We start from the raw sequence: 26,981 nt of genomic DNA on the forward strand, positions 1-26,981 counted from the left end.
GCAAACCACCCTCCCAATACCCGTGATTCCTTTCTCTCCTTCCCATTCATTGCCCTCAATCTGCATGCTTCCCATGAATATTGTCATGCCAAAATTCCGCTGGATACTCAGCCCCATTTCGATCCCAGTATCGCCTCGGAATACAATGAACTTCCTCCTTCCCGGTCCATTCCCCCCTTCGAGCCCTTCTTCCATTGCAATACTCAACAGCACTCCACGTCCCATGGTCCGGGGTATGATACTTCCTCGTGCGGAAATCATAGCGGTCGCCCACGGGCCGCCGCGCCCAGGGGAGCGGGCTGTAGTTCGAGTCAGGGTCGTTGGGGTTGCTCTCCCATCGGGACCATTCTTGTCTTGTGGGCTCTGACCGGGGTTGAGAGGATGACTTTCTGGTCTTGGCTTTGGGTTGGCCGATTCGGCCCACGTAGATGTCTGGCCCTTTGCCTGTTAGGACATCAAAGAAGCGCCAGCGGCGTGGCCAGTGTTGTGGGTTGCCGGGGCGTGGATCTTTAGGCCAGATCCAACCTAGTTGGGAGGGCATTGTTTGTTTTTTTTTGGCTCTGGATACTTTTCGGTGATAGTTGGGAGTGAATGTTGGGTGTGGAAGACTAGGACAGATGAAATAGGTAGGTGTTAGTTTCATGGATTGGAGAAAGGGCAGGAGATTAAATAGCCTCCTTTATTTTCTAAGCTCTCATTTTAGTCAATGAACCGCTTGAATAACTTCCTACAGCTTTCTTTATCTGTAAGACAGACTCCAATTTCCAATTGTATGAAGTAAGATATCAAGCTGTTCGTTTGTCTTTGCGCAATAATTGAAACAATTGCATGGGAGGTGGGACTGAACGCCTCAGCTCACAATAAAGGGAATATCACGGCTGCGCGCATGGAAGATTTTATATTTCCGTTAGGCAAAAAAGGATGATTTAGACGATCACCATAGAGTACATGTATGTATTTATTCTTTTGATTGGGGCTATAGTATATACACCGCTATGTAGCCGGGTCATTTGGCCATAGATCTATAAATGAATCTTACGGGCCACGGCTAAGCAACACAGCGACTAAGCAAATGATAAATCTTAAACATTAAATCATTCATGTTTTAAAAATGTCTCGATCCTGACTTTTTGATTTCATTGATCTAAAGCCCTAAAACATCAATATCATTGCATCAAGTGACTCTCCACCAAAGAAAGAACCCTTGACACAAGATTCTATCAAGTTACCGTGCAAGTTCTCCAGCAAGGCCATGGAAATCATGAGCCAGTCACTTCCCGCAAAAAACATAATCTTCAAGGTGGATGAAGCAGACAAGGCCTATCCCCACTACACTGGCTATCTGCAACGCATAGCCTTCCGGGGAGGTGAAAAGACAATCTCTACAAGAGGGCTCTAGATCCGTAACTTCCTAGGGTAAAATGTGTTGATAGCACCCCGGTGAGAGACTTGCTGTGCCCGGAATGGGATTTAAATCGCAGTGAAACCGAGGGAGAACTCAGGGTATCTGAAAATTAAGGATGGAAAATGCGATGCAACGGATGTTAGATTGTGTGAGAAACCGAAAATACAAAAAGATTAAATCTCCAATTGACCATCTCCCCTTATTATTAACAAAAATAGAACCAATAGATAAGAGAAAGGATGAGATGCAAAAAGTGTACAAAGATAAATAATAAAAAAATGACGCAACGCCGTTTCCTTGCTATTATCGTAAATCCAGATCGCTTCAACAATGCAACGCCCCAAAATGGAAGAATATGTTCATGGTAAGTCAATTCGAGTGCACCGAGTGGGTGCTCTTCAAGTGGTCAGGACACCAGCACTGCCCGCAAACCAGGTGAACGAAGCGAAGGTGATCACGGCCATGCCGACGGTGAATTTGATGGCGAGACGACTGGTTTCGGATAGAGCGCCGCTGCAGGTGGCGCACTTGAATTCTGGACAAAGGTTAGCAGTCTGTTTGAGTGAGGATGATTGGTATGAAATATTCACCATTGAGTGGGGTGTAAGACTGGGGTGTGTACATCCCGAAGATGTAACCACCATTCTGCGAGCTCAAGTATCCGGCACTCGCGGTGTCGCTGATTTTCTTGCTGGCATCGTAGATGATCAGAGTATACGATGCGGTAAGCAACGGAATAGTGGCCGATGACTGATATTTTCCAGTATCCCACACGAGGCTTCCGGTTTGCTTTACGCTCATGTTGGAGCTGAGCGTATATGTCATCGAGTTGAGACTGCACGAAGCCACGACGTTGACCGCAGACGGCGTGACCGACAAAGAAGTATAGTTCCATACAAATGTCACATCCTGGCCGATCTTGTAGTAGGTCGTGGACGAAGAAGCGGGAGTGATCATGGACACGCCGCCAGCAGCGGCAGCTGGGTCAATGGAGATGGAGGTGGTAGTGGTAGTCTTGGATTTTCCCGTCTTCGTGCTAGTTGTTGTGCCGGTCGTGTCAGAATCGGTTGCAGTGCCTGTTTTCTTGCCTGTTTTTGTGTCTGTACTTGTGTCGCTGTTTGTGTCGGTTTTGGTGTCGGTGTTTATGCCGGTGGTAGTTCCGCCGGTGGTTCCGGTAGAAGTCTTGGAGACAGTGGAGGCATCCGTGGTAGATTCGGAGGTTTTAGCGGTCGTTGTCTCTGTGGTATCTGAATTGCAGGTCAGCATCAAGGGCAATGGTGTGATAAGAGTCCTGAATTACCTGCTCGCTTATCCAAGGAGTTACCCGGAAGTTCTCCATAGGGCCGCCATGGCCAAGCCGATGAGATCGTTCCCAGCAACAAGATGGTGCAGAACACACTCAAAATAAAACACCGCATGTCGAAGTTTTGGAGAGATTATCTGGAAGTTCAAAAATCAAGCGACCGAGGTATTACTCCCTGGGCTGAAAGGTAGACTGATCACGCCCCTTGCACAACCCGGTGTGAATTGTCAAAAAAAAAAAAAAAAAAAAAAAAAGAGGCCTCCTATGTCGAAGCAGGCTTATCGATTTGATGTCCGTACCAAGCAATTTCGGTTGCTAGGGAAGGACGATCAAAAGGATGTGTAGTGCAGAATATGTTATTAATCCCCTTGCCAGTCTGGGCACTAAAACATGTAGATCTCGGGAGTGTGGGGTTTCGAGGGTTTCGATTCGGAGCAACGATGGTAAATAATTTCAAGGCAAATAGTAAACGACTGTCTTTACCTTCACAGACAATTGGAGAGAGGGAAGAAAACAGAGAGAAAGAGAAGATGCGATGTTTGAGCTGTATTGAGGAGCTAAGCCCAAATAGGTAGTGGCTGTCCAGTATGTGAGACATGGGCTATTTATAGCGGACAACTGATAACTATCTGGACTATGTATTTGGACTATTTGGACTATCTAGAATACCAAATTTATTGTGCTATAAAGCTGAGAAGTGTCAAGTCTAAGTTTATACTCGTTCAGGTTGAGCAACGCAAAAGTTCGACTTTATCAGACACAAGATTGCTTATATATCTATCACATTATGAGCATGTAAATCATATGAGCACCGATCATTTATTCTTATCCTTTAATTGATCAAATCTATATCACACTGAAACCGAGGGGTCTGCAATATATATGTTTCAATTCGGGATATAAGTGATAACCATGTACTTCAACGAAAACCTTCGAACTGATATTCAATTAATCACCTATTCCAGAGGTTGACCAACATCCGACCTTCATTCCAAGGCTACAAAACCCAGATAAGCGAATGATGAATGGCAGTGCACCATGACATAGCATAGTTGCACAACACAACAAACCACAGCCCTACTCTGTACTATGAACCGGAACCGATGTTTGACGTCAGCCATGGTGTAAACTGTCATACCTAAAATAGCGACCAACTATACTATACTAAAGGGTATGATCTACAATCGCCACCTGGCTGCCCGTATCCAAGGTCGGGTATCGCTCGGTTCCGCCAGAGAAGTTTCCTAAACGTGGGGGTGGCGATGTAGCAACTCGCACCCGAAGACTATTACGAATTTAGGGATGGAATAGGGAAGATTGAAAGATGTGGGGATCTATGATATTCTCTCTCATTGAAAGACTATGTGGCATTGGTGAGGATCCGTATGTCGGGAGAAGAATTCGATAAAGTATTCGATATAGAGCATCCACAGGACATCCATGGATGTCAAAAAGATAACGAGTAGAATAATCAAGATAGTATCAATTAAGCCTGCCTTATACGCTGAGATATGCTGACATGAAAAGCAGGACAAGTTCCAAATTTTGAAAAGAACACAAAAACTAGAAAGCACATATCACAATCTGATGTTCGCTACGAGTTGTAAACCAAAATTCAAAAATCCAAAACCCCTCTAAGCAGAGCTTGTGGGAACAGCATTGAGCTGGATCCTGTCACATCCTTCCGGAAGTGCAGGTTCCTGAACAGTCTTGCTGAGGAAGTGCAAGTTGGGGAACAACTGGCCGGCCTCGAAATTGGCGGGGCACCCTAAAAAAATAAAAGGAGTCAGCCATTGCACTCAACACGATCATGTAGCCTTGGAAAGGGGTATAAAAATAGAAGAACTTACACAGCCATCCATCCCAAATCTCACTGGGTCCCTGAACGCCCTGGCGGCTGACGGAGAAGCCTCCCGAGCCGTAAGTGGGTTTGACGCTGATCTGGGCGCGCCCCTTGCGAGCGCCTATATAGTACCAATATCGTTAGTATTCTGGGCTCGGTAATAGTCACATTCAAAGGTAGGACAGGGCTATCTTACCTTCCACACTGATTAAGTCAAGAGTCCAGGGGGTCTTGGCCTCGGTATCCAAGACAATGGTGCCATTGATGAAGGAGAAGGCGGCAGCGTTGCTGGCTGAGGCACCAGAGAAGATGGCTTCGCTGTTGAGCGGGTCGCTGGCCAGCCCGTGACCGACGGAGAGGTACAGGTCGTTGTGAGAGCTGTTGCTGGAACCGGAAGTCCTGAGGTTGAAGAGCCTCTGGGATGGGGCGGCGGCCACAGCGGTGGCTAGGAGAGCGACGGTGGCGAAGAACTTCATTTTAGATGATGAATGATGAATTGGGTTGAGAATGATTTCAAGTTAATGGTTCCTTGAAGGGGTTTCGGTTGTTTTTATATATGTTTCTTTCAAGAGAGGGGTAGGATTTTGACGGGGAAGTGACGCATTTATATGCTTTGGGATATCCATGGGAGACTGTCGATGAACATGCTCCACGGGTGGAGTATAGGGCCATCGGACTGTTTCGAGTGTCGAACGCTGATCCGGATCCTCCGTATGGAGTACTCCGTAGATATCCTTGAAATCAAAATAGAAGCCGTCATCGGTAAAGCAGGTAGAACTGTCGATTGATTGTTCTTCGACCTCCTTTGACTCTATACCCTGGCAATGTTGTTGCTCATTTCTTCTTCTCTTTGTTTTTCTTCGCAGCATGCAGACATGACTGCGGCTGTAGTATCTTCCTTGATCCATGCTGCCGTATCAGAACCTGTGTGTATAGGGTAAACGAAAGGACTAACCTACCGGATACTAATTACAATCGACATGCTGGAGGTCATTAAGTGGGTACCTGACTAGCTACACCATCTAAGCCAGTCATGATGGTGATCGAATGCAGATCTCACCCACTGGTGTGTCTTCTATCCATCAATTGAGGCACCTGAAACAAGAGTTGGTGGTATTAATGATGTGATTTTGCCCCTATGATTGGGTCACACAATGATATATGTAGGTAGGATGAATTTTGTTTCACAAATGATTTCACTAAAAGAAAACCCATCAAGAATCATACCGGAATCCCCTTGCCACCGAAGTAATCCATAAAAGAAGTCGACAAACAACGAACGCCAAGATCCCGTGGAGCCTTTCCCCTGAATCCTGTCTGACTTGTTTAATATCGGGCTGCGACTCTACTTCGTACAAACGAAAATCTCTTGCCTATTTGGCTCGATATATCCTCGCTTCTATGTTTTTCGCATCATTGATAATTTGTGGTCCCACTAGAAATAGAATACGGTCCACTGAAAACAGTGAAGTTGAGGGGCTGTTACACAGTGTTGGAAATATTATTAGAATACCCAGCCCCTTTCTTCTTTGATAGGTTACGTGCTCACGATTGACATGCTGTTTGATACTTGGCGTACATCATGGAAGGTGTATATGAACGCATGTGGCTTGAGTTAAACGGCAGCTTGCCTCTATGCGTGTAGGAAACCCTTAGTAGCGTCACACTAGGCGTTTTAAGCATGCGCCTAGTGGGTACTGTCTATGTCGTATGCCGTGATGTACATTTTTGACTGTGTAACTGTATAACTAGGGGGTATCGGCATTGTCATTGTCATTCATTATCTCGTGAAACTCACTATCGTACAGAAAGACAGCCTGTTCGATTTCTGCCCGGGGACGACCTTAGCCCCCTCATCGTCCCCGGTTGCTGGCATTGCGGGCAAATTCAGGCTTTAGAGTCCACCGACCCCGACGATCACGACCATGCTCAAGTGTCGCAACCTTCTTCAATGACTCCTGGAACTCAGCAACACGCTGCGGATTGGAGCAGTAATGATTGAAATGGTGAACAATCGACTGCGACAGAGTTGGCCCACGCTGAGAGGCAAGGTAGTCACGGATCAAGGGCATGAACTCTTTGCCGCGTGGCATACGTGCTGATGGACTGTCAGAACCACTTATTCTCTGTCCAGCAGCCGCGGCAGCAGCAGGATTGAGCCTAGCCAACAGGTCTGAGGATGAGGGTCCTGCCCCAGCAGGGCGAGCCGAGCTACCACCAGTCCGTGGATCTTCGCGGCCTCCCATCCCAAAACGGCCTGTCCAGGTAGGAAGTCCAATGGGGAGTGCCCGGGCAGTTTCTTCGGCCTTGCGGAGCTCTTCGGCGGCTTCGTTGGCGACGCGGCGAGCTTCGGCTTCGATCATCTTAGGGTCTGCGCGAAGGACTCGTTTGCCGTTTATGATCTGGTCGTGTTGGACGGCAGAATGAACGCCAGAACGAGCGAATATGCCATGCATTATGCGATCTTCGGAAGTTTTGGCATTTTTGTCCTCTTCGGCGGCGTTCTGGAACTCTTCCACATTGGCAATACCATTAATGTCGGTAATACCGTCCTCCTCCTTGAGAGTCGGCGCAGGCTTACTCTTGCTGTCATGGGCTTCTTTAGCCTCTTCCTGGTATGTGACTTCAGCGTTCTTGAAGAGTTTGGTCGTTTCTAACTCGTCATCATTTTCATCCGTAAGAGTGAACAGATCATACAGATCACTCAGCTGGAAACCTTCTCTTTGATGAGGATCACGGGTGATTTTATTGGTCAAAAATTGTTTGAATATTTGGCGGTGGTAGATCTTCTCTTCGATAGTGCCCTTGGTCATCAAGCGGAAAATGGTGACATCACGCTTTTGGCCCAGACGCCATGCGCGCTCTCGCGCCTGCAAGTCAGTCGATGGGTTCCAGTCGGGATCGTAAATAATGACACGGTCAGCACCTGTCAAATTCACTCCGATCCCGCCGACACGGGTGGTGAGTAAGAATACGTGGATATTAGGGTCGTTGTTGAATGTGTCAACCAGATTCTGGCGCTCCTTGATCGGAGTAGTTCCGTCCATTCGGAGGTAATTAAATCCACCGAGCGCTCCAAGGAATTTCTCAATGATGTCTAGCATCAGACGGCCCTGGGTAAAAACCAGGGTCTTGTGACCAGTATCTCTCCAGACCTCAAGCAAACCCTTCAAAACCTTCATCTTGCCAGACCGCTCTGCATCACCGTAATCCGCGTCGCGAGAGCGCAATGTGTGGTCTGCCAAGTCTGGATGGTTGCTTATCTTGCGCAGTATGTCAATGCCAAACAAAGAGTTTCTTTTCCCTCGTATGATAGACTTCATGTCATCCGAGCCCAGGAACCTCTTGTATATGGTTCGCTGAAGTTGGGTCAATTTGCAGAAAATGACCTGTTCGCTTTTCATCGGCAGATCAGATGTCACATCAGCCTTGAACCGCTGGAGCAGATAAGGACTGATGGCATCTTTGAGAGTTTCTGCACATTTCGCAGCAGTCTGCACTTGAAGGTTTGATGCAGATGCATAGCCACCCTGACGGATGGGGATCTCAAACTGGTTTTTGAATGTAACAAGGTTTCCTAGGCGCATTGGAAACACAAAGTCAAATAGGGACCAAAGATCTACCAGACTATTCTGCATCGGGGTCCCCGAAAGAATGATGCGATGTGGAGTCCGGAGTTCCTTGCAGCTGAAGGTGATACCGGCATCTGGATTGCGGATTTTATGACCTTCGTCAAGGATGGCGCAGCCCCATTCAACGTCAACAAGAGCATCTGCATAAGACTGCAGACCTGAGTATGTAGTCACGAGGACATGGCCCTCCTCCGTGACACGCTTAATGATCTTTTTAGCCGCTTTCTGACCGGCAGATAGGTGCCGAGAGCTGCGGCTGCTCATCATTTCTGATGAAAGCGCATTTTCCCGACTGCTTTCCTTACCAAGATTTATCATCCCGCTGCCCGATGAGTGTAGGATGGAGACACGGAAGGGTGGCCACCAGCGGTGAAACTCATTAACCCATTGTTTCATAAGAGTTGCAGGGCAAACAACGATGGCAGGTTTGGTGAGTTTATTGCTATGATGCAGTGCCGCAAGATAAGAAATCGCCTGGATGGTTTTTCCCAACCCCATTTCGTCTCCGATAATTCCACCAACAGTCTGTTGGTGCAACTCCCAAAGCCACTGGACTCCAGTTTTCTGATAGGGAAAGAGGAAGCGGCTGATGTCTCCAGGGACACGCAGTCCATTGTCAAGCTCCATGGCCGGTTCGGTGGGATGTGGCTTAAGCCACTCCTCTTCTTCATTCAGGTCAGCGTCGACATAATGGCTGTCAGCGTGCCGCCGGGCAGAGCTTCGCCGACTGATCCATTCCTGGACGCGAGACTGGTATATTGCCTCATTTCCATCATCAACCCCACTCAAATCTTCCAGCTCAGTGGTCGCTTTTCCTTGCTTGCGCTTGCGACTTGGCTTGGTCTCAGGAAGAGTATCAGGCATGAACTCTTCACCCTCGGATGTAGCGTCAGCATCAGAGGCAACATAACTTGCCGACGAATCTGCTCCCGGGGAGCTACGACGATCCACCTTCTTCCGCTTGCTCTTGCTTTCGCTGCTCTCGTCAAAGTCTAAGTCTGGGAGTGCAAGGTCCCGGTGGGACACGGCTGGGTGATGTTTGGCTTGTTCGCGCTCCTCCTCCTCCTCCTCATGCTGTTGGTCCTCGGCATCGACAAGTGCATCGTGAAGATTACCAAGTGGCCCATCTCTGGAGCCCTCCTGCATCAATGCGAAGGGAGTGATCTTTCCAGTCCTCAGGAGATACTCGCGGCGGGACTCATTCGGCTGTCGCCCAGACCCGTGCGCCACCGTCGAATTGCCCTGCGACTCACGCCTCTCGTCAATGCGCTGTTGGATGTCCTTCAAGTCTTTTCCTAGATCGGCCTTGCGCATCTGCAGCCTTTTCAGCTCATTCTCAACTCGATGGCGAGTAGCGGCTCCGACGGGCTGTGTCAGGCGTTGCTGGGCTTGGCGGACCTGCGAATCGACCCGTCTGCGGATTAAGTTAGTCACGCTATCAAATATCAAGTCATGCACTCTTACTCCCGATCCACGAGGGCTTTCTCAAGTCGCTTGATGTCATTCTCCTCCGCTTTATCTGCCAGAGCTTTATCGGCCTAAAAAATAGGAAAATGTGAGCCAGAGTGATAGTCAATTGAGACCTGCCTGGGTCATACCTGGCGAGTGATATCTCTTTCGAGGTCATCCTGGTCGCGGACGTCTGCTTGGAGATCACGCAGACGACTCGCCTCCTCGTTCGTGGACATTGTGAAAGTTGTCCAAATAAAGATTGTATTAAGTGAAAAGAAGTGAGAGACTAAAAGACTTTGTCTAGAGTAAGGGATAACATGGTGATTGCTCAAAGAGCAAACACAATAGTACAATAGCACAGGTAGCAATAAGTCTAGATGAATAACACAATCTAGATCCATCAGAGCAATGGCACAATCAGCCACCGCCTATGATAACTACCGCTCACGTGAGTGAATGACTCATTGAAAGCTTAGGTAATTCTCATTTGAGGCCCCCGGGGTCTGGACCGGTAGTTACCACTTCTTTTCTCACCTCGATTTCACGCCTTGGTCAGTCCAACAGCTTCGTTCTTCTTACCCGTGGAACTCTCGAACCTTGAAATGTACAAATATGTTCGCGGACGTCACAGTGTGACTTGCGGGCTACTTGAGAAATATCGGATGAAAAAGTCCTTGATGGCATACAGCATTCGAGGTGATGAAAGCCTAGAGCGAGCGCATCATCAGGCCTAACACGTTGGGATAACACTTCAGGGCACGAGCACTAGCCTCACAAGATTGTTCATATCTGGCGATTTGAAAGCAAGACGGTTGCTCTCCTCAAAGTACGAGAATAGGACATCGAACCAAGAAAAGAGATTCGATCTTAGGAGTGTACTACATATTTGCCAGATAATCCGCAATGGCCGAAAATCACCATGCCTAAGAGTACTTTTCTTGATTAATTATCTCTATATTCAGAATACCATGCCATTACTCCAATAAGATCATCAATCCCAAGCTGTGGGCTCCCGGCTTAACTATGAAATGATGTCCCATGCCTCTCCAACTATATGATACCATCAAGAAGATACCCCGTTATTCGGGTCATTCTATATTAGTGGTAAATCCGTTCAGCCTGATGAGATTACAGCCAGTTAATAACTCAAAAGAGACGCTCTGACAGTTGGGCATTCAAATGGAGCGTCGATCATGTGAAAATAGTAATCGCCAAGGAGACCACGATCCAGTACTCCGTTCAAATGTCGAGACTTTAGCATCATGGTCTTGAATATATATGTGCACATTGTATGCCAAAAGATAGAATACCCCTTCAATATACCCCGTACAGAGGAAAGAAATGATATACTATGTAGACTCAGATCTGGCGGGCAAAGTTCACCTCCACTTCGTTGGAACTCATCTTTCCCGCTCTTCTTGATCTCTGGCTATATATCAGTAATATCTCTATGCTTCGATGAAAGCCATTGTTTAAGATAGTTTCTGTTGATGCTAGCTGTGTCTTTACAGAGATTTCCCCTTTTCACGGGGGCCCAAGACAAGTCCATTGACTTGGCTAACCCCCCCAGCCGCCTACGTCTACTGCGTCGCAACCAAATTGCGACCGCCCCCCTCTCTCCCTTTCAAAACTTGTCTTCACCAACAATTCCTCAGATGATGAAGCATAGCACGACCTCATTTTAACGCCAATTCCCTACTTTTCATCCTCTATTCGTCGAATTCCGTCAAGACTCGTCTCGAACGTGCTATCGCATTACGAGTGCCGTCCCCGCTGGCATCCCACGGACCCTGATCGCAGTGCTTGAGAACACGGACCCCGAATCCATTTGTTGGCCCAAAAAGAGGGCTTGCACAAAATGGATCCTGGGTGGCAGCCTTATCAAGATCCTTTGATGAGCCACCCTGCGCAGTTCAATACTGCGTTGGCATCTCATCCCCAGCAATTAGCCTCGAAATACGGTCAGCCACCACAGTCACAGCCGCCCGTCGGATACACGTACGAAACATTCCAGACCCCCGTCACGACATCTAAAGCCCCCTCGGCTGGCTCAAATTCCAAAACTGTCTCCATGGCGTCCTCCCCCACTGCCACGCCACGTACTCGGGATTATGTCACCGATGCGGATACTACCATGGAGGACGCTGACCCGTACAACCGGGCAAAGTACCCCTCGAGGCCAAACCACAATCGCGCCTCGTCACAATTCTTGAATCAAGCAGAAGAATCATCGGCTGCCCGCAGATACTCCCCGGGGAATGTTCTTTCGCCGCCGATGTCATATCCCACTAGTCCTGGCAAGTCCCAAGGCTCCTATGGATTTCCATCCGCGCCTCAGAATGCTTCCCGTCGGTCTCCCGCGAGACCAGAATATGCATCACCACCACAAGGATATCAATCGCCGCCATGTGAGTTCGATCTCGGTCTCTTGTTCGGCCATGTCCCGTTCGCTAATATCTCGACAGCCAACCGGCCCCCAAGACTCCCTCCCCTTCAATCCGGCGACCTCAGCCCAGACCAATACTACCCACCATCCGCATCTTCCCACATGAGTCCAGGTTTTGGTCCAGGGGCGCGATCTCCGCGATCTGGCTCGCTGCCATCTCAGGCCCCTCTAGTGCCCGGTCGCGGTCCCGTTCCCAAGTTCCAAAAGATTCAGTCTGTCCAAGAACTGAAGCCGCGCATGAATATACAGCCCGCATATCGGCGCGCCAATCCAGAGGGTGGATTTATCAGTGTGAGTGCTCTGCAAACCTCACTTTGTCGTCGCGTTGGCTAACCCGTTCAGCCACTTCAATCGTTGACAACCCACCTCCCGGCCACGTACCGCATATGCAACCCTGGCTTTAACTATGAGTCTTCCAGAAACCCGCGACGGGTATTGACCAAACCCAGCAAAGGGGTCAAGAATGATGGGTATGACAACGAGGATAGTGATTATATCCTTTATGTCAACGATATCCTTGGAAGCGAGGAAGCCGGTCACAAGTATGCCCCCGATTTCCCGGTGATAGCCGAACCCTGGGCTGACAGTTGTTTCTCCTTCCGATTTAGAAATCGATACCTCATTCTCGACGTTCTAGGTCAAGGTACCTTCGGCCAAGTCGTGAAATGCCAAAACTTGAAATCGGGAGAAGTTGTGGCTGTCAAAGTCATCAAGAACAAGACTGCCTACTTCAACCAGAGTATGATGGAAGTTTCTGTGTTGGATCTCGTATGTCATATCCTCCCAACCCTTATCGTTCGGATCTCCGCTGATTACCCGCAGCTCAACAGCAAATATGACAAGAACGACGACCACCACCTGCTTCGCCTCAAGGATACATTCATCCACCGTCAGCATTTGTGTCTCGCATTCGAACTACTGAGTGTGAATCTTTATGAGCTGATCAAACAAAACCAATTCCGTGGATTGAGCACTACCCTTGTCCGGGTGTTTGCCCAGCAACTGCTGAATGCCTTGAGCTTGTTGAACAAAGCGCATCTGATTCACTGTGATTTGAAGCCGGAGAATATTCTCCTGAAAAAGTCAGTATCGCCTGTGAGCTTTCAGGGTCAGTTTCTAACTGTTCACAGCCTCGAGAGCCCGATCATCAAAGTCATTGACTTTGGTTCTGCATGCGATGAACGCCAGACTGTCTACACCTACATTCAATCGCGATTTTACCGATCCCCAGAGGTACTATTAGGTTTGCCGTACGTACACTAGTCTCACATGTTTTTTCCCTTATTAATTTGTTCCTAGCTACTCATCTGCCATTGACATGTGGTCCCTTGGGTGTATCGTGGTGGAGCTCTTCCTGGGTCTCCCCCTGTTCCCCGGCTCTTCGGAGTACAATCAAGTTTGTCGGATCGTCGAAATGATGGGTATCCCGCCAACATGGATGCTAGAGATGGGCAAGCAGTCGGGAGAGTTTTTCGAAAAGACACAGGATGAGTTCGGAAGAAAGACGTACCGCCTCAAGAGCCTGGAGCAGTATTCCCGAGAACACAACACGAAGGAACAACCGAGCAAGAAGTATTTCTCAGCTTCAACGCTGGAGGAAATTATCCGAAGTTACCCAATGCCTCGGAAGAACATGAAGCAAGCAGAGGTTGATCGAGGTAAGTTTCCCTTTTCCGCTTTCACCCTGAGACTTTCTAATCATCGCAGAACTGAATAATCGGATTGCATTCATCGACTTTGTGCGGGGACTCCTGTCAATCAATCCTCTCGAGCGATGGTCACCCCAACAAGCCAAGCTGCACCCGTTCATCACCCAGCAGAAGTTCACGGGGCCTTTCATGCCCCCAATGAACCTCAAGTATTCGACGGCCACTAAACCGGCACCGGGGGTTCAACAGCAACAGCAGGCCGAAGCTGCTAGCAAACAAAGAGCAGCTCAGGCGGCGCATGCGCAAAATGCCTATGCCGTGCAGATGAACCAATTTCATACTCCACCTCAGCCCCAACCCCAGCCCCAGCCTCAAGCCCCGCCCATGTACAATGGCATGTACCCACAAGGGGCGCCGCCTCCTCCATACCCTACCCAGCAGTCCCCTGGCTACGGTCATCAAATGGGAATGATGCCAGGCAACCAGGTACCTCCTCAAAGTCTATACGCACAGGCGACCACGCGAGCAGGCCGCCAACGAGCATCCACCATGGACCCCAACGGAGGAATTCCCACTACCATCCAACGAGTCGCTAGCCACCTGGATCCCAACGCGCCGATTCGATTGCAGCCCAGCCCTGCGTATTATCCACCTCCTCCTGACGGGTACGTCGATGCTAACGCCAGTCAGCGGCGCCGTGGGAGCCGAGCGGGTAATGCGAATGGGAACCAACGCAATCGGGATTTCATTCGCACCCTTGAAGATGGTGTGCTTAGCGAAGGATACATGGGTCAGAACCAATGGCACTAGGGAATCGGGGCAAAAAGGCAATTCCCGTGCCCAGCGTTCTCTACGACTCGGGAGCAGGCATACTGATATATTTTGTTCACGGGTGTCAATGACCTCCAAGGCACTGCGTTTGTAAGCCTTGCTCTGCTGACCCATTCCTTGCCAGCCGATTCGTTCTTATATGGCTGGCTCTTGTAGGTATGAGTCAAGAAAAATACCCCTTCAGTGGGTAAACGTGGTCTACAATGATCTGGACCGCTGATACACGATCTGCATTGCTATCTAGCGCTAGATCGATCCGCACGCTTACTTGCCGTGAGCTGTGCCCATCAGTGGCCAAATCATTCGCCGCGAGATATCACTCCCCGCATCGTCATCACTATTTCATTGCGTTTCATTACGTTTCGTTGCGTTTCTTGCTCTGTTACGATCCCAATTACGTTTCTCCGATTTCTTTAGGCAGTGCTTCGGCATGTCTGTCTGCCTTTTTCGTGAATTTCCTCTCTCAGCATAGCCTGGATGGAGCATGAAAGAACGATCTCATCCATTTCTTTTTTCTTCTCTCCTCGTAACTGTTTCAATTAATCTGAATCTTCCTAGGGATGCTGATCTATCCTTTTTCTTTCTTTTGGTCGAGGTAAGTCTTTCGGTCGTATGTCATGGCATGTCATTTCTTTCAGGAGGTTCCTTGTTTTGTTTGCTGCATGCAGTAAATAGTAGATTTAATAGTCAGACGATTAATGGGACAATCGTTACGGGTTGATGGGTGCATCATTTTGCCCATATTCACTAGTCAAGAAACTTCTTTGCCTGCGCCTGCCTGATCGGTCAGGCCTTGATTCCCGGATGAGAGGCGGTTTCCCAAGTACAAGCAGATGATGCTTCCTAGACTTCTTTTTCGGATACTTCGTACCCTTTTGAAAGTCAGCAGATAGTCGAATGGAGTCAAAACAAGCAAGCAGAAGCAAGTTGGAGGAATAGAAGAAGTATAAAAAAAGGCCGTCACTATTTCTTTGTTATGCGCTATACCTAATCTAGTTTAGTCAGCCCCTCGCTTAAATTTCGTGTGTGGCTCTCAACTGCGGGAACTTCGACTTTGTATCGCCGACGACCTGATTTTCCAGCTTTAGGATCGCCACTTCCTTTTAACGAAACCGCAATCCGCAAACATGGCGTCGCGTTTCTTCTACGGCAGCGGCAGCGACAGCGACAGCTCGTCTGATGAGGAGGAGGAGGTCTACCGTTCCGGCTCCGGCAGCGAGGAAGATTCTGACCAGGATGACACCGACTCCGGCTCCAGCAGCGACAGCGACGAAGAGGGCGAGGAGGGCCGCACCGGTGCCTCCAAGTTCTTGCACGATGACTCCGAAAGCGAGGAGAGCGAGGAGGAGGAGAAGGTTACAATCGTCAAGTCCGCTAAGGACAAGCGTCTCGAGGGCCTTGAGAGCACCATCCGCCTGATTGATAACGCCGAGAAGATCAACGATTGGGCTGTTATCGCCACTGGTGAGTCTATACGCTGCCTGGGAGGAGTGGAGAGCCAGCCAAATTGGACGGCCCCAAGAAATTGCATGAACTGACATGATTCCCAAACAGAGTTCGACAACCTGAACCGCCAGATGTTGAAGGTTACCGGTCCCACCCCCAAGGTCTACATCCAGGCCGTTTCCGAACTCGAAGACTTCACCAACGAGACCGCTTCCAAACAGAAGGCCTCGAATAAGAAGATGAACGCTAGCAACAGCAAGGGCTTCAACGCGGTCAAGCAGAAGATTAAGAAGAACAACAAGGAATACGCCACCCTCGTCGAGAAGTACCGCGCTGGTAAGGAAGCCTTCATGGCAGATGAGGTTGAGGAGAAGCCCGCCCCTGCTCCTGCCCCCAAGCCTACCAAGGTCGAGAGGATCGAGAACTTCGCTGCCGCCGTTGCTGCAGGTGGTGAGGATGATGGATTCGCTACTGTCGGGCGTGGTGGAAAGACCCTCCAGTACACCCCTGAGAGCATCCTCAAGCACCTCCGTGTCATTGTTGAGTCCCGCGGAAAGAAGAACACCGACCGTGCCGACCAGATCCGCACCATGCAGAAGCTCCTCGAGGTTGCCACTACTCCTTACCAGCGCATCCGCACCTACATGACCCTGATCTCCACCCGCTTCGATCTTACTGCCACATCCACCGCCACCTACATGTCAAGTGAGCAATGGCAGGCCGCAAACGAGGAATACTCCGCTCTCCTTTCCGTGTTGGAAGAGAACCGCCAATTCCTTGTCAGCGAAGCCGCCGACGAGTGGGAGGACGACGAGAAGCAACCTACTGTTGCTGAGGGTGAAACATTCTTCATTCCCGGTTCCGTTGTATCACTTGTGGAGCACCTCGACGACAGCCTCACAAAGGGTCTCCGCGAGATTGACCCTCACACCTCAGAGTACATTGAGCGCCTGACGGACGAGCAGGCACTTTACTCCTCGCTTGTTCGCTCGCAGCTTTACGTTGAAAGCCTCAAGGGTGCCGATAAGAATGGCCAGGACAGCATGAACAGACTGGTTATCAGACGGTTGGAGCACATTTACTTCAAGCCTGCTAATGTCATTGCGATTGTCGAGCAAGCGAAAGACAAGGCAGTTCCCACAAATATTGAGTCAGCAGTTACTGCTACCTATAAATCTGGGGATGTCCAGAGCCTCGTGGCCTCTATCTGCAACTACATGTTCGAACACAGTGATGGCATTCCCCGCGCTCGCGCCATGCTCTGCCAAATTTACTTCCTTGCTCTGCACGACCACTACTACAAGTCTCGTGACTTGATGCTCATGTCTCACCTGACTGAAAACATCGCCACTTTCGATGTCAGCACCCAGATCCTTTTCAACCGCACCCTTGTTCAGATTGGTCTCTGTGCCTTCCGTGCTGGACTCATCTACGAGGCCCAGAACACCCTTGGTGAGATTTGTGGTAGCGGCCGCCAAAAGGAACTTCTCGCCCAGGGTATCATCATGCAGCGTTACTCCACTGTCTCGCCCGAGCAGGAGCGTCTGGAACGCCAGCGCCAGCTGCCCTTCCACATGCACATCAACCTCGAGTTGCTCGAGTGCGTTTACCTCACCAGCAGTGCTTTGCTTGAGGTGCCCCTGATGGCTCAAACCTCATCTGCCCCCGAGCTGCGCCGCCGCATGATCTCCAAGACCTTCCGCCGTATGTTGGACTACAATGAGCGCCAGGTCTTCACCGGTCCCCCCGAGAACACCCGCGACGGTGTTATTGCCGGAGCCAAGGCTCTTGCCGCTGGCGACTGGAAACTTTCTGCCTCTACATTCGCCGCGATCAAGATTTGGGACCTCATGCCCCAGCCCGAGTTGATCAAGGCCATGCTGTCCCGCCAGACCCAAGAGGAGGGTCTGCGCACCTACCTCTTCACCTACGCCCCCTACTACGACAGCCTCTCCATCTCTTCTCTGGCCACCATGTTCGAACTTGAGCCCAAGAAGATCATCTCCATCATCTCCCGCATGATCTCGCACGAAGAGCTTGCCGCTGCTCTCGACCAGGTCAACGACGCCATCATCTTCCGCAAGGGCGTCGAGCTCTCCCGTCTCCAGTCCCAGATTGTCACTCTGGCCGACAAGTCCACCAACCTTCTCGAGTCTAACGAGAAGACTCTCGAGCAGCGCACCCAGGGTATGGCCAACGCCTTCCAACGCGAACACGGTCCCGGTGCCCGTGGCGGCCGCGGTGGTCGCGGTCGTGGCGGTGGTCGTGGCGGTGCCCGAATTCCCCAGGGCGATCGCCGACCTGGTGGACAGCAGTTCGGTGGTGGTGCATTGGGCGCAGCGATCAAGGCTTAGATTCTGATGTAATGGCATGCTCTTTCTCTTTTTCCCCCCTCTCTTCATGTTTTCCTTTTTTACTCCTTTCATCCCCTTCGTATTGGTACGACCGTTCCTTATTTTTTAGGTCGGAAAAATTGCCCCGTTTCTGCGCTTTTTTTGTGATTGATCTACATGATATTCACGTATGGAAATGATCGAGAAAGAATCAAGGTGCATACTGGTTAGAAATTGACGGCTTATGGATTAGTTCTTAGTTCTGGTGTATGAGGTGTTTGTAGAGTTTTATATACGCACTGTAGGAAGTATTCGAGCCTCCTCATGGATCGTACCTTCGAACGTACAAGTGGGCTTCTCTGAGATGAAACCTGGCGGCTTCTTTGTCACTGGTTCTTTCACACCACTGACATCTCAAATGCTTTGAATCGGGTCAAAGGAGTGATACATTCTGTTTTTAGTAATGAATACTGTAGGATTCCGAATTTGTCACTCTTGGCCCGGTGTTTGTAAGTCTCTCTAGCTTGTTTGAACGATCACACTTTCCTCGAGCCATTTCACAGGCTGTTAACGATATCCTTCCTTGAAGTATCATTTTCTCGGATGCTGATCAAGGCGCCATTTCACAGTCGAGTTGGCGAGCGAGAAGCTCGAAAGAGCTACGCTACATCAGACTGGAACTATACCACTGATCATCTATTGCGCTTTGCTTCTTTGCCCTGCTGTGCTTTGACAAAAACGCCCCGTCCTTTTGACATTTTCTTTGATTCGAGCCTTCCATCTTGGACGTATGGGGTACATCAAGATGATACAAAGAACCTTGAAGCAACACCAGGGGCTGAATTTCGGAACGAACACATTTCAACCTCAAGTCACTTCGATTGATGAGCTACAGTCCCGAGGTCCCAGAGTTACTCTGTTGGATTCATTGTTGTCGAGCACATGGGCTTCTTGAAAGATCCAAAAATAGCACCTTCCCCTCGATCAGTTTGTCTCTATCCACACAAGCCCACGGAGATTACCTTCCTCTACTCCATCATTCCAATTTGTCGTTTTCTTTGTCTTATACAATTCCACAGGATGGTTACTACAAATATCTTCTCTATATCCCACATCTCAATGCTTCTTCTTCGTCCCAAGTTGCCAGGCCCTCTCCTGCAGTGCCGCAAAGTCCATCTCCTTTTTTTTTTTCAAGATGCCTCCTCGTCGTAGTACGAAGCGGGCGTACTCAAAGCCCCCTTTGGACCCTGAGGAATCTACGAAGAAGCGGAAAACGACCAACGGTAAAAGGGAGGTTTCTTCCCCTGCCTCTGATTTTTCATCAGACGAACTTGAAAGTCAATTGCCCGTCGTGCCAGAGGACCACGACTACATTGACTACAGCATGATGTCTCAAAGTGTCCAAGATGAAGCGTATTCACGCCCTCCGAGACAACAGCGATGGAAACACGATGGGACCAAACCTATTACCGATCCAGCGCTTGTCCCGGAAGGTTGGAACGCGGACGAACTAGATCTTGACGTCAATGATATCGATAGTCAAGTTGAGAGATGTATGGAGAGGATCAGTGAGGGAATCTTGCCGGGTTTCTTCAAGTTCAGACTTTCACAATATGAGAAAAGAAGGGCTGCTCGCGATGAAATGGTCCATTCTGAGCCGGCCGGACTCAGCTTGGATATCGTTCGACGCCTGGGCCATTTGAAAGCTATCGAGACACATCTCACCACGAATGAGGACCCGGATAATCAGCTTCCCAATGTCAAGGCTCTCAGCAAAGCTTACAGGGAAGGAAAATTGGGGTGGTCGAGAGGATGGGTGAGCTACTGGTCGAAGGGCATGCAGCTCAATGCGCCCCATAAGTTTGACGTCGATGTTCATAAGAACATGGCTGAGCAGTACGACACCACTAAGGCGTGGTGGGTGGAAGGTGTAAGTTGATCATCACTACATACATAAGAACATTATTCTTGGTTCTGACTTGAGATATCAAATACAGCTTCAACCTCCAGGCGGTGGCAGTCTAGGAGGTTTTCACTCGTTTGCACCGTATACTAATGTTCACACAATTCAGGTATAGTGTCTATTTGGTCTCTCGGCTTATTATTTCTTCTTCCTAACTTTCATCTCTTGCCTTTCATATAGTTCCCGGTGCATGTATCGGCTGATAGTCAACTTCCTGGTGCTAATGGCCTCACCCTATACGTGTGCCATGATACTGGTGCCGATATTATGGCGATACCTCAATGCTATATAGACCAGCTGGAGTCGCTAGGTATCCCCGTTCCAGTTCATGGCTATAATATTATGGAAACACCTGGCTCTTCATCATGTCACAAGGTTGTGGAGGTTGACGTCCGTCTGACCGACAACAACGGCCAACCTTTGACCCATTGGATGAAAATACAGGCCTGTGTCATCCAATCTAGGCCCGGGGAGCACTTTGGAATGCTTCTTTCGGGGCCTTTTGTGCGGTTCGCGCTCTACACTGCTACATGCCCAGATGGACAGGGACTTCTCTATGTTTGTAATCACAAGAAGGAGCTAAGGCAGCTGCCAGCCATGCCGGGCGACTTTGTGCCAAGGGGACCACCATTTGTGGCTACCACCCGTCCAGCTCCGGACGGTGGAGAACCACCCTACTTTTTACTACAAGAGACGCAACGCATGAGACCGGCAACAATGCAGCCACCCCAAATTCCGCTACCAGCGAAGACACCAGCGAGAAGAGGGAGAAGAAAGGGGAAGGGAGGGGGCCCTTAGTGTCGAGTGTTCTGGGATCTGTACATCGACTCGGCTGTTTCCTTTGACTTGCTCTCTTATTGGTTGGGTTCTGCGTGGTTCCTCACTTTCTTGACTTTCATATCAGACATTTTGTTGGATTTTGTTCTGGATTTCGTCTTTCATTATACTTTCGTTATATATCTGCTCCAATTGAGACATAAAATCTCGCACAAAACTCCCTCAACACCTCTCCCCTTGGATATTGTGGAGATCCACCAGGATTTGTAGATAACCAAGCCCTTTGAAAGGCTTTCTCTCGAAGACATCGCGGCACTCACTTCCTCAACTAGCAGATCACACAGTCTTGTAGTCAGCCGGCCTTCGCCGCCTTGGGAGGGTACTTCTTCCCATCCTTCTCAACCTGAGGTGTACAGGAACACCACTCGCCTTCGGGAATTGAGTCCATCACCGAAGGGATATGGCTTCCACAGCCCCACCAGGTGACCTTGTCTGTAATAATTAACTACTGGCCTGTTGACACAGAGATGGGTGGAAACTCACTGCAGGTCGAGCAGGTAGCCTTCATACACATGATGAGATTGGTTTTGTATATTGGTTTTAGAGGGAAGATCGCTGAAGTGGAAATGTCGAAAGATTTGGCTTTTATATTCTTTTCCCTCCGATATTAGTCATAGCCGTCAGGACCGCGGGGGGAGTTCGCCGATGTCTGAAGCCCGAATCCCCGATGTGTGGTTTCTGGAGATTTGATTGGAGTTTGGCAATATGCTGATTAGGAGTTCGAAATAGATAAGCAGAAGCAGGTTATTCTACGAATGTTCGAATGTAGCCTCTATAATAGGAGTAGAAGTAAATGTTTGAAAATCTGCAGATTCTTGGTGGGGTTATCGCCCTTCCGTGGCAACTTCAACTATTTTAACTACAACACTTCTCAATCATGACGGTCATTGCTGTGGCTGGTGGAACTGGTGGAGTGGGCAAAACTATCGTTGAAAAATTGCTGGACTCCAACTTCGACATCGTCGTTCTCTCTCGCACTGTACGCAAGCAGAGACACTTTCCACCTGAGAAAGTAACTGACCTCCTCCTTAGGTGAAACGGGACTTCGCTTCGCAGAATATTCAAAATGTCCAGATAAACTACGATGATATTCCCTCAATGGCACTCATACTTGAGAAACACAATATCCACACCATCATATCTGCCATTGGTCTTGTTTCTGATGAGACAAGCCAGTCTCAATTGAATTTGATCGAAGCTGCGGAGAAGTCGGCAACAACGAAAAGATTCATTCCCAGTGAATACTCATTCGTCCAAACCACCGAGTAGGCCAGCCAGCTTCAGCTGTATGTTATTCCATGCTGATATTGAATCTTCTAAGATTACTCCCGATTGACCCTAGCATTCAATACTGGCTTGATGCGGCAGATCGTCTCAAAGCCAGCGGCTTACAATATACTAGGATAATCCCTGGTTTTTTTATGGACTATTGGGGAATGCCACATATCCAAACTCACCTGCACCCTTTCACCTTTGGTATTGATATATCCAGCGGCACAGCTGCGATTCCAGGAGACGGGAACAACGTGATCTGTATGACATACACGTACGACATGGCGAGTTACTTGGTCAAGGCACTTGACCTTGATGAATGGCCTGAATTCAGTGTAATCGTTGGAGATGAAATTACCTACAATCAGATTCTCGGAATGGCGGAAGAATTCACCGGTAAGCATATCGGACGCCCTTATTTGAGATACATCCGCAACCTAATAATAATATCCGAAACAGGCAGGAAATTCAAGGTAACTTACGATAGCCTGGAGCAAATCAAGGCCGGTGATGTCACCGTCCCTCTGCAGCCAGAGGGAATAGAATACTCATCGGACGAACTCAAAGAAGTGACTGCGTTGGTGAGCAGACTCACTGTCAATAATGTCTTTCGACTACCGGATGATCGTCTCAATACTCGGTTCCCAGAGGTGAAGCCAACTACGATGAGACAAATCCTACACAATGCCTGGAACAGAAATAGCGCATAAGCTTATCAATACCAGCAAGCTTCAGAACTTTGATTTCATGAATGATCATTTGTAATCAAAGTGCAAACAGAAGTCAGAACTCGAAAATTATCCTCTCATTACCTCCATCGAACAATAGGATCAAAGCCCTCGGCGATATTATGCATTCGTTTCTTTGAATTACAATAGCAGTAATCCAGACGTCAACCCGATTGTCTAGCAGACAGGCCCGGGACGCTCGACTGCAACACAGACCTGTCGGCCTGGAATCAGATTCGAGCACCAGGGGTTAATGTCGTCGTTCCAGCACAGAAGCTGGCTCATGGTGAACCTATTCTGGTTCCGCGCGATGATGTCCCAGCAGGTCTCTCCATTACTGACAGTATAGAACTCGGTACCTGATTTTACGTCAGTCTAGCTTGAGATGGAGGAGCTCTATTTTAGCTTAACTCACAATATTGCGTCAGCTGCCAGCCTTGGACGGTATTGGTATTGACGGCGGCAGATGTGCCAAGGGAAGCAATTCCCAGAATGCACAGGAGAGATCGGACACCGATGGCAACCATTGTGGGCTTTGGAGATACGCTTGGACTTGTTGATTATATGTGTCTGGAGACTAGCAATGAGACTGAAGAGTGTTGGTGATTGAATAAAGGAAACTTGAAAGGGATTACTTGTTGCTTTTATATGTGGGATTACTGAGCCGCAAAGTACTAAAGGTCGAATGTCGGGAGTGATCTTTTGCCTTGCCGGACAAGTTCATATGACTTGGGAAGTACCGTACCTGCAAAATAAGCGGGTAAGGGCATATAATCCAGCTATAGGTTGCATTAAGATTCTGCTGTTGCAACCATAGTTGCAATGAGGCGCTGAAACAATGTGAACGGCAACATCGCGAAATCAGCCAATAGGTTCAGTGCAGTGGGCTGGTCTTCGCCATGGCTCCATTATTTTCCATTGATTGATACATGTCTCGGCTTGACCGATAGAAGTACGTCCTGTTTTACAGTTACATTTTTTTATAGACATGATTCCTAAAGGGAGAGTAACCTTGGTCCAGGAAGGCCTAGTCGTCATGCAGATAATAGTGTGACAATGACCAGAGTCATAACCATTCACCGGGGGTAGAGCAAAGGTAGCGCAAACAGATACCTAAGACACAGCTGAATCGTGCGACAAGATTCAATAGTCATGGCGGTCAGTGAGCAATCATTCTATAGGCGATGCATTTAGACTTGATTATGGTTCGCGGCTATTTGCTGTGGCTAGATTGGGTTGTTATACAGAGTAACACCCCGTTGCATCGCCATGGGTTTGAGCAAATAGTTCTTTGGGATAGCTGGTCCTATGACAGAATTCGGGGAAGAGGTTCGAACTATGGAATTTGACGAGCTCAAGATATTGCTGATGCAGATCAAAGTACATCGACGGAACCTATGTTAGGGAGTACAAGGTGTACAGGATCACCCAATTGAATCAAATGTTTATATCATATTATTGATGGTCTAATGGGTGGTAAAGGGTTATTACCACTCTGGTCTGATCTAACACAGTGATATCATGGCTTCTGCTCCAGTTCTCTAGTTTACCTACTGTGGCACTGATTGCTCGAAGCTGCTTTTCGAGATCTACAAACAGCATCAGAAAAGGGTTGACCAGAATAATGAGGTCTAGATTCATGACTCGAAAAAGAGGTTATTTCGCTATGCAGACCGATATAGAAAGTTTGAAAGTCTAAGTCTTCCAGAAAGCCAAGATGGTTCTAGGCCACTTCTTCGGCAGGCCGTTGATCCTCCCCGATGAATATTTCACAGTGAGTGCATTTAATCAGAAATTCCAATCATGCAATCATCTGCGGCACAGGCTGTGACTCCGAGGGGAAGTGTTGAAACCGATTTACTAGTTATACATCGCACTGGCCTGAGGCATCTATAATGACTCAGCATCAGTGCCTGAATGCCTAAACGCCTAAACGCTTGAATCTCAGGAGTCAGCGGGAACCTCAGTTTACAATTCTTTATCCTGATGATTGCAGCCGATTAGGGGTTGCAAGTCTGAACCTTTTCTTTGGTGATACTATACAATCGTTTTGTATTATGGATGGAAACACCAGCAACGTTGTACGCCTTGCCAAGGTATCGACTAGCCCCCAGATGGCCCTTATGGCCCCCATACATATATTGAGGGAAGGACTGTGATTGGATGCTGACCTGCATACACAAGGCATGCAGTATATGCAGACGGAAGAAGGTCAAATGTGATGGAACTCGGCCGGTCTGTGTCCCCTGCAGAACATTCGACTTACCTTGTAAGTACGAGGACACCGTGCGACGGAAGAAAAAACTCAACCGGTATGTTCTGCTTGGCTTGTTGAGTCTTCTAAATTAACCATATTGACTTACTCACAGAGAGGAACATTTTCATGAGCTTGAACAGCGCATTCAGTCTTTACAAGACGAATTAAATCAAGCACATGCGTCCAAGAGACAGCGACTGCTGAGTGATGAGGACACAGGCCCAGAGCATATCCAACGGTCAGAAGCGTCCGATTCAGAGTTACCATCTCCGAGAAATGACACCGCCCCAGCATCTTTCGAGGCCGAGGCCGATCGAGACGATGGCGATGGAGGGTCATATACCCTTAAAACTCCGAAAGGCTCAATGCGATTTTTTGGTGAGTATTGGCTCGCCAACTATCCTTCCTCAACGGTCGCACGAATGGCTGAGCTGATTCTACCGACTATGCCTAGGTGCATCCTCTCATTTTTCAATTGTTGCCCCTGAGGGTGTGGGCTGGCTTGAAAGCAAGACGGGTAACAATGTATGGCGCCATGTCGCTCAGAGAAACAGCACTCGATGGAGACTAGCCGACTGGTATCCTCGCACTCTTCAAGATGATTTGCAAAGCAGATGCTCGCAACCCTTACCATCCAAGGCGGTCATCCTAGACCTTATTCGTGAATATTTTGACACGTTCGACAAGGCCCTACCTCGACCCTAATGTCCCTTCTCATATTAAGCATGGTGAGTATTATCCAGAAATCTCCCTTAATTCAAACGTTCATCATCATAAAACCATATCTGACCTATGATATTTGTAGAATTTTGGATGATCAATGCCCTACCAGCTGGTCCTCGCAGTCTAAAACACAGTACGTCTCTTTGTACGATGCCAGACGATTTTGAGGCTGGATACGGTGGTGCACAAGCGGAAGCAGTCACGTTAACAGCCGATCACACTCCGGGTAAACCTAGCTGGATTACATTTTGTGCTGGGGTGTGGTCTGTGTTGCAATTTCAGACGAAAGTCTGGTATCAACCTGCACAGAAAGCAGCAATTGTGAAAAACGGTGAATTTCTTTATAATATGATACACAACACACCAGAGCGACTCCTCGCGCATGAGTTCACCCACGGGCATACCCAATTTGGTGCTTATCGTGCAAGTAAGTACTTGACGATGCGACTTCCAACATATCGGTCTGCTAATGAATGGTTCTATAAATTGTTTTAGTGGATAAAGCGTATGGCTGGGGACCTATCGTTGCGCTTGCTAAAAAAGACAACGCTCAAACTGATGCTACCCAGTCACTGGCTGTCATAAATGCTGGTACAGTTTCTTTTTCTGAAATATTGACTTGTGAATCTTGCTGATTATCTCTAGATACTTTCACATATTGGATCAATGGTAAGTTGCAGAGATCCTTATGGCTCCTCTTCGCATGTGAGTATCTCTGCTTATTTGGTATCCCCGGGGCCCAGTTTTGATCTTAGAGCATATTCATCTCTGTGCCTATTCATTCTAACAAGCAAGCGAAGTGTTCCAGTTGTTCCAAGGTTGGAAACGTTACATGTGACTGTTGTCCCATTCACGTATCTT

At 48.6% G+C, this 26,981-nt stretch overlaps 10 protein-coding genes across 10 annotated transcripts; 5 read left to right on the forward strand and 5 right to left on the reverse strand.

The window, feature by feature from the left end:
* Window positions 1-55: 55 nt before the first annotated feature.
* Window positions 56-541, reverse strand: N7518_008538 (uncharacterized protein; the record flags this gene model as incomplete). Its single annotated transcript, XM_057189465.1, has 1 exon — window positions 56-541. The coding sequence occupies one exon, from the start codon at window positions 539-541 to the stop codon at window positions 56-58; it is 486 nt and encodes a 161-aa protein (XP_057041168.1).
* Window positions 542-1,803: 1,262 nt separating this feature from the next.
* Window positions 1,804-2,823, reverse strand: N7518_008539 (uncharacterized protein; the record flags this gene model as incomplete). The annotated part of the gene is made up of 3 exons (XM_057189466.1): window positions 1,804-1,940; window positions 1,996-2,652; window positions 2,706-2,823. The coding sequence occupies 3 exons, from the start codon at window positions 2,821-2,823 to the stop codon at window positions 1,804-1,806; spliced, it is 912 nt and encodes a 303-aa protein (XP_057041169.1).
* Window positions 2,824-4,342: 1,519 nt separating this feature from the next.
* On the reverse strand, window positions 4,343-5,027 carry N7518_008540 (uncharacterized protein; the record flags this gene model as incomplete). Its single annotated transcript, XM_057189467.1, has 3 exons — window positions 4,343-4,476; window positions 4,559-4,672; window positions 4,748-5,027. The coding sequence occupies 3 exons, from the start codon at window positions 5,025-5,027 to the stop codon at window positions 4,343-4,345; spliced, it is 528 nt and encodes a 175-aa protein (XP_057041170.1).
* A 1,377-nt stretch (window positions 5,028-6,404) lies between these two features.
* Window positions 6,405-9,871, reverse strand: N7518_008541 (DNA-dependent ATPase RAD26; the record flags this gene model as incomplete). The annotated part of the gene is made up of 3 exons (XM_057189468.1): window positions 6,405-9,597; window positions 9,648-9,721; window positions 9,782-9,871. 3 exons carry the CDS (start codon window positions 9,869-9,871, stop codon window positions 6,405-6,407), a joined length of 3,357 nt encoding a protein of 1,118 aa, XP_057041171.1.
* Window positions 9,872-11,493: 1,622 nt separating this feature from the next.
* Window positions 11,494-14,540, forward strand: N7518_008542 (putative protein kinase Yak1; the record flags this gene model as incomplete). The annotated part of the gene is made up of 7 exons (XM_057189469.1): window positions 11,494-12,372; window positions 12,424-12,623; window positions 12,690-12,849; window positions 12,904-13,163; window positions 13,212-13,331; window positions 13,381-13,739; window positions 13,789-14,540. 7 exons carry the CDS (start codon window positions 11,494-11,496, stop codon window positions 14,538-14,540), a joined length of 2,730 nt encoding a protein of 909 aa, XP_057041172.1.
* A 1,148-nt stretch (window positions 14,541-15,688) lies between these two features.
* Window positions 15,689-18,361, forward strand: nip1 (translation initiation factor eIF3 core subunit c; the record flags this gene model as incomplete). Its single annotated transcript, XM_057189470.1, has 2 exons — window positions 15,689-16,025; window positions 16,116-18,361. The coding sequence occupies 2 exons, from the start codon at window positions 15,689-15,691 to the stop codon at window positions 18,359-18,361; spliced, it is 2,583 nt and encodes an 860-aa protein (XP_057041173.1).
* A 1,174-nt stretch (window positions 18,362-19,535) lies between these two features.
* Window positions 19,536-21,101, forward strand: N7518_008544 (uncharacterized protein; the record flags this gene model as incomplete). The annotated part of the gene is made up of 2 exons (XM_057189471.1): window positions 19,536-20,270; window positions 20,484-21,101. The coding sequence occupies 2 exons, from the start codon at window positions 19,536-19,538 to the stop codon at window positions 21,099-21,101; spliced, it is 1,353 nt and encodes a 450-aa protein (XP_057041174.1).
* A 916-nt stretch (window positions 21,102-22,017) lies between these two features.
* Window positions 22,018-23,122, forward strand: N7518_008545 (uncharacterized protein; the record flags this gene model as incomplete). Its single annotated transcript, XM_057189472.1, has 4 exons — window positions 22,018-22,119; window positions 22,173-22,405; window positions 22,462-22,808; window positions 22,872-23,122. The coding sequence occupies 4 exons, from the start codon at window positions 22,018-22,020 to the stop codon at window positions 23,120-23,122; spliced, it is 933 nt and encodes a 310-aa protein (XP_057041175.1).
* A 195-nt stretch (window positions 23,123-23,317) lies between these two features.
* N7518_008546 (LysM peptidoglycan-binding domain-containing protein) lies at window positions 23,318-23,667 on the reverse strand (the record flags this gene model as incomplete). Its single annotated transcript, XM_057189473.1, has 2 exons — window positions 23,318-23,499; window positions 23,556-23,667. The coding sequence occupies 2 exons, from the start codon at window positions 23,665-23,667 to the stop codon at window positions 23,318-23,320; spliced, it is 294 nt and encodes a 97-aa protein (XP_057041176.1).
* A 1,190-nt stretch (window positions 23,668-24,857) lies between these two features.
* On the forward strand, window positions 24,858-26,869 carry N7518_008547 (transcriptional regulator family TF; the record flags this gene model as incomplete). The annotated part of the gene is made up of 8 exons (XM_057189474.1): window positions 24,858-24,914; window positions 25,415-25,452; window positions 25,510-25,775; window positions 25,852-25,922; window positions 26,050-26,125; window positions 26,203-26,547; window positions 26,616-26,711; window positions 26,766-26,869. 8 exons carry the CDS (start codon window positions 24,858-24,860, stop codon window positions 26,867-26,869), a joined length of 1,053 nt encoding a protein of 350 aa, XP_057041177.1.
* Window positions 26,870-26,981: the final 112 nt, after the last annotated feature.

Source organism: Penicillium psychrosexuale, assembly GCF_028828465.1.
Source record: "Penicillium psychrosexuale strain IBT 29551 chromosome Unknown utg000004l, whole genome shotgun sequence".
Lineage (NCBI taxonomy): Eukaryota > Fungi > Ascomycota > Eurotiomycetes > Eurotiales > Aspergillaceae > Penicillium > Penicillium psychrosexuale.